General features: G+C 41.8%; 1 protein-coding gene across 1 annotated transcript in view; it reads left to right on the top strand.

The window, feature by feature from the left end:
* The first annotated feature begins 2241 nt into the window (after nucleotides 1-2241).
* LOC102298495 (storkhead-box protein 2) overlaps nucleotides 2242-5615 on the top strand; it is a 52638-nt gene continuing 49264 nt past the window's right edge. The window contains exon 1 of the mRNA XM_005944928.2: nucleotides 2242-3210. Within this exon, the coding sequence (XP_005944990.1) occupies nucleotides 2874-3210 (337 nt within the window). The 5' untranslated portion in view covers nucleotides 2242-2873. The remainder of the gene's footprint in view (nucleotides 3211-5615) is intronic.

The following is a 5615-nucleotide window of genomic DNA, read 5'->3' as shown; positions in this document are numbered from 1 at the left end:
TGAAAAGTGAAGAGAAATAAACTCGTGCAGCCACCAAATAACCATTCCAGAGTGACCTGCAAATAACAAATTATTCCTCACTGAGGTTGATCCACAGGAACCTGAAACCACTGACTCTCTCCACCTCTGTCCCATCAAACTGCTGGGTGTGCCCTCCACCCTGGAGTTCCTGTAGTCCACGATAAGCTTCTTGGTCTTTGTAGCAGGTCAGGTCTCAAATTGTTCATTACAATCCTCTCCGGTCTTACAGTGCACCTGTCCCCAAAGGTGGGAACAAACCAGGTGCTTGTCTCGTACCTGCACAGCCTCAGCTCCATCAGCGACCTGCATTATCAGCTCCTTTGCCCTTTAAATTTTCAACATCCACACCTGAGAGATGCTGAAACACTCAGGGTCACAGCCTCGCACTCTCATCAGCCCCTCAGATTTATCAGCCACAACCTCCAACCTCCCTTTCTCCCTGACCTGAGATTGCAAACTGCTCCTCCCTCTGGCCATGTGGTGGTACACCAATCACACACTGTCCCCCCAGCAACTCCTGATCAGTGTTCCTGTGTTGCAGAAGATGTTAAGTTTTGCCTCCCAGATAATTCAAGCACTTTGTTTTGAAATGAACAGTTTTTGTTTTCCTATTTGCAACTTATTTTTTCTCCTTTTCTGTGTTATACATGGAAGTTGCTTATGTGAGGTAGGAAAAATGTGACATGCAGAATTAACTTTACTTATTACGTTATCTATCTATCTATCTATCTATCTATCTATCTATCTATCTATCTATCTATCTATCTATCTATCTATCTATCTATCTATCTATCTATCTATCTATCTATCTATAGCTGAATGACTCAACCAAACAGCCCATGTAAATAAATGATTACCCTTGACTTGAATAATAAACTTAGGACCAAAAGTAAAGAGTAGGGTTGAGTATGTGGGTTGAAAACCTGCCAGATCTTCTCTGCCAGTGTCAAACAGCTGATTCTGCTGCTGACTCTTTTTCTGAGCTTCTGGAATCCCATCAGCTTGAGTGCACTGGTTCTGCCAGAGTGACCAACACAACCACACTGGTTGACTTACAATCCCACAAATGCAGGTTGAAGAATCTGTAAATAGACTGGTTCTTATATAGAGCATACCACATTCACCCATTTACACCCATTACTAATAACCCTCTATGGCACAGTGTTGCCTTCAGGAATTAAACCAATCTTGTTGTGATTACACTCTCCCATAATTTAAAAAAGACATATTTACTTATTTTGTGACACAACACACTTCAGTTTTCAGTAAAATGATGAGAAGCACAGAGTTTGACCTTTGACTCGGGGGTGGAGCAATCCTCTCAGATGTCAAATCTGCACGACAGAGTGCTAGCTAATGCTGAGACTAATATCAATTTTATGTACGTTTAAATTGAAATAAGCATATATTTAAAATCTGTGCATGTTTAAGAACATTGAAGAAGTATTTTTAATTGTTTATAGACAGATTTTGGTTCGTTGTCTCAGGGCAACACCGTGTAGTTGGGCCAGTTTTCTTCAGGCAATAATGGCAATGCAGCAGTTCAAAGTTCTGGTTCTTGGGACAGCTTGCTTTAGATGTTTTAGGTAGGGGTGTTTCCCCACTCCAAAACACCTGAATTAAATGGTCAGTCTGTTATGGGACAGCTGCAGCACATCCAGCCCTGAGGTGTTGGAGCAGCAGCACTGAGTGATGGGATGTGTAAGCTATCAAATCATGTACTAAAATGAGTGTGTACAAACTTGGAAGAATTGAGGACAAGAACATTTTATGCAAGTTTTATGGCAGTTAGTGTGTCTGTGTGCGTGTGTGTTATTAGCTTGTTAAGCACTTCAGAATTCATCATATTCCACACATATTGCACATAACCCATGCACAGCCAAGACACACAAAAAACACACACAGTTATTTGTGATTCGTTACTTCGGGGAGGCTACAATCACTCCCAAATCGTTCAGAAAATTCATAAAAATGATCTGTTGAACTACTACAAAATGTGTGTTTCAAAACTGCTCATTTCAAGTGAACTAGTCATGAACAAAGATTTACTATAGTATAATTATATGCGAGTCATTTTTATATGTATTATTCAAGTATAATAATTTGTTAACAAGGTAATAGTAATTATTTAGAATAGTTAGCCCACATATATATGTGGCACGAAGAGTCTTAAGTTGAAAATGTACCCGGAAGAATGTTTTCACACTTATTAAAGCGTAGCTCCGTAGCGACGTCTGTCACCACTGTACCTGGATGAGACAGTCCTGCATCCAGCTGTATTCTTACGTATTGTTTAAAGCGTATCGCAAGACTCGACACGATCATCTGACAACTGAAAATTACGCCTGGCCCTTAATCGTAAAGGTTGGCAAATCAAAGCCAACTGACCCACGAAACTGCGTTGCTGTCTGTTGCTAAGAAGAGGGGCGCTCGCCGCATCTGTTGCCGGGGTGAATTGATTAAAATGTTAGCATCCAGCTAGGTAGCAATATTTCTAGATCTCAGGCGCAACAACGAGGTTTAAATCGAGAATGAATCATGTCATCTCCTGCTAGACAGCACTCGAGATGAATCAACACTAATTTTCGTGTTCGGTTTCGGGGCTCTACATTCCGCCCGAACAGGAAGACGGACCTTAAAATGTAGAAATTGGGTACATGTAAGGTTAAAGAGCTAACTGCAGCTAGCAGACTAGCTTCATGAAATACAACTATAATCTATGCGGCTGCCGCAAAACGTAGCTGCACTGCCAGCCAACATGGACTGTTTGTTTTCCGTTCAGCCCGACGTTGTTAGAGATGAATAAAACGATTGTAGTGTATTCGACCGAGAGCTAGAAGGCCGATGCGACAATGGAGTCTTTCCTGCAGATAGCTCCCCATTCTTTGGCTATAGTGCTATCCAGGGTCGGGGCTGGGGAGGCGTTAGGGGGCAGGGTGTCTGAAAGCGACGAGTTTCCGAGACACCACACCGGCTATGAGATTTTTGCCGATTTTAAAGCAGAAAATACCCAGCATCATGTATGGAACCAGCGGATTACAGAGGCCGTGTCCGAGACTTTCTTCCTGGGATGGATTGACGAGCATGTGCTATTAATTCAAGGCAAGGAAGACCACCTGGAGGTGCTGAGGGAGGGATGGATGCGGAGGTCTCTTAATCCGCCTCGGGGATTCACCATTAAATACCTCGGTAAGGCCTCTACACCTAGTCTTGTGTACTTATGGTAATGATATCCCATACAATTGTTGAAGCTTAATACAGCACCTTGACGCTGAGAGCCATTTTCATGTGCACTGCCTGTTGTGTCACTTGGAAATGTCTTTAGTTTGAGCACCAGTGTTTATTTTAAGGGCCTTCATAACTGACAAGTAGCTTATGATGTGTTAAATCTCCTAGCAGAAAAATGTAAATATCACTTTATATTCGCCTAATACGCTTTGTTATTGTCTTATTTTGTATATGTTATAATCGCGCATCTTCGGGGATATTTAGAATAAGTCTTCATACCCATGTTAGAGGACCGGCAGCTCAGACTGAAACAACAACTGGAGAACTTGTTTTAATGCTGGTGTTGGATCAAGGGTACATGTTTCTCACAAGTTTGTTTTTCATTAGTGACTTGATGCTGTAAAACTTAGACAGTACATAATGATTGACAGTTTTAATCAACAGCTGCAGTCAAAGAGAAACTGGGCTGTATCTCTTTGGGAATAGGGTTGGAATAGCAATACTGAAAGCAGACAGGGCATGTGCTTCCAACCCTGGGTGTCTGTTTCATCCTGAGAAGTCTTCTACAGTAAACTGGACTCAGGGGTAAGTAAATCAGGGGTCACCAACCTTTGTGAAACTGAGAGCTACTTCTTGGGTACTGATTAATGCGAAGGGCTACCAGTTTGATACTTTACACTTCTGAAATAACAAATTTGCTCAGTTTACTTTTAATTATATGTTATTATTAATAATTGAAGGTATTCATCTCTGTAAAGACACTGATTCTGTTAATGATTTCTCACAATAATTACAAACAATGCTTTAAGAAGGTAGGAAACAGACACATATACACACTTTCTTTCTATAAATCTCTAAAGTATTTACATTTTCAAATAATCTGCAACGTTTTCACTTGCCGCTAACAATGTTGAACAAATCATGCACTGCACCATGTCTGCACAGATTATCAATTATGAAACATACAAAAATCAACTTTCAGATTTTACTGAACTTGTCACAAAATCTGCAGATTTTCTAAAAAAAATCAAATGTTACATTCAATGAACACGTTTGTTTTTCAATAATTAAATTCAGCTTTGCCATGACACTGCCATGTTGCCACTGGGAACCCTGGCATTTCCTGCTGTTCACCAGTGTGTTGCAATCTGGGGTATAACTTGACACCGCAGCTCTCAGTCTTGCAGATGTGCATCAGAGAGGCGTGTTCTGTGCTTGTTCTTGATGAAGTTTATGTCAGAAAAGGCTGATTCACAAAGACAGGTTGAACCATATAGGCTGGCAACCTTCATAGATGCTGTGCATACACCACTGTACTTTTCTGTGTCAACAAGGCACCCAAAGTTTGGCTTTGAGGTGGACGTCATTTTGCTGTGTTCTAATTTCGATTTCCACCTGTCCAGCATAAAGCTGAACATTGCACTTAGTTGCTCAGCAATGCATGCTGTGTCCACGTTCATGAATGGATTGGAAATGAATGATCAAGGTCTTGAGAGTACTTTTCTGTAACTTTGTCAAAAGTCTCAGAGAGAAAGTGCATTTCTCTGTACATGCACAGAGAAGATGTTCATCTGGGCTTTAAATGCATTTAAAGCACTTATCATGTCAGCAACAGTCTTACCTTTGCCTTGCAGCTTACAGTTGAAATGGTTCAATTTCCCAGTAATGTCCATCAAAAATGCAAGGTCAAGTATCCACTCAGTGTCCTCCAGCAGCGTTGTGTCATCGCCTTGGATTGCATGAACTCCCTGATTTCACTCAAAAGTGACAAAAAACAAAGCAAAATCCATCCCGTGCTGAGCCATGGGATTTAGTAGCAGGTCACCACAGTCAGCTGACAGCTCCTTCAACAGCACCTTGAATGCTCTGTGCTGTTTAGCTCTGGAGCGGATGCTGTTTATGATCTTCACGACGGGAGTCATGACGTACCCGATCACCTTTGCATGTAACGCCTGTTGGTGATTGATGCAGTGGTAATGCATGAAGTTTGGGAACTCTGTGTCACCTTTACAGTGAGTGATGACTCCTGTATGTTACCATGAGACAGCCAGGCTTTTTCAACAGGCCCCTCTCATGGCCTGTAAATGGCCTGTATTTGTATAGCGCTTTACTAGTCCCTAAGTACCCCAAAGTGCTTTACACACCCAGTCACCCACCCATTCACACACAGGTGATAGCAAGCTACATTGTAGCCACAGCCACCCTGAGGCGCACTGACAGTACTCATCTCGAGTAGGGATGGGTATCGTTTAGGTTTTATCCGATACCAGTACCAAACCGGTACTTTTGAAACGGTGTCGGTGCTTAAACGGTGCTTAAAGAATGGAGAACACAAAATTGGTCCAAAAACCTCTCATGTTCAGCTG

This window comes from Haplochromis burtoni, unplaced genomic scaffold, assembly GCF_018398535.1.
Source record: "Haplochromis burtoni strain Fernald_Lab_line unplaced genomic scaffold, NCSU_Asbu1 Contig_413, whole genome shotgun sequence".
NCBI lineage: Eukaryota > Metazoa > Chordata > Actinopteri > Cichliformes > Cichlidae > Haplochromis > Haplochromis burtoni.
Note: the sequence above shows the minus strand (reverse complement) of the source record. Positions and strands in the feature narration are given on the sequence as shown.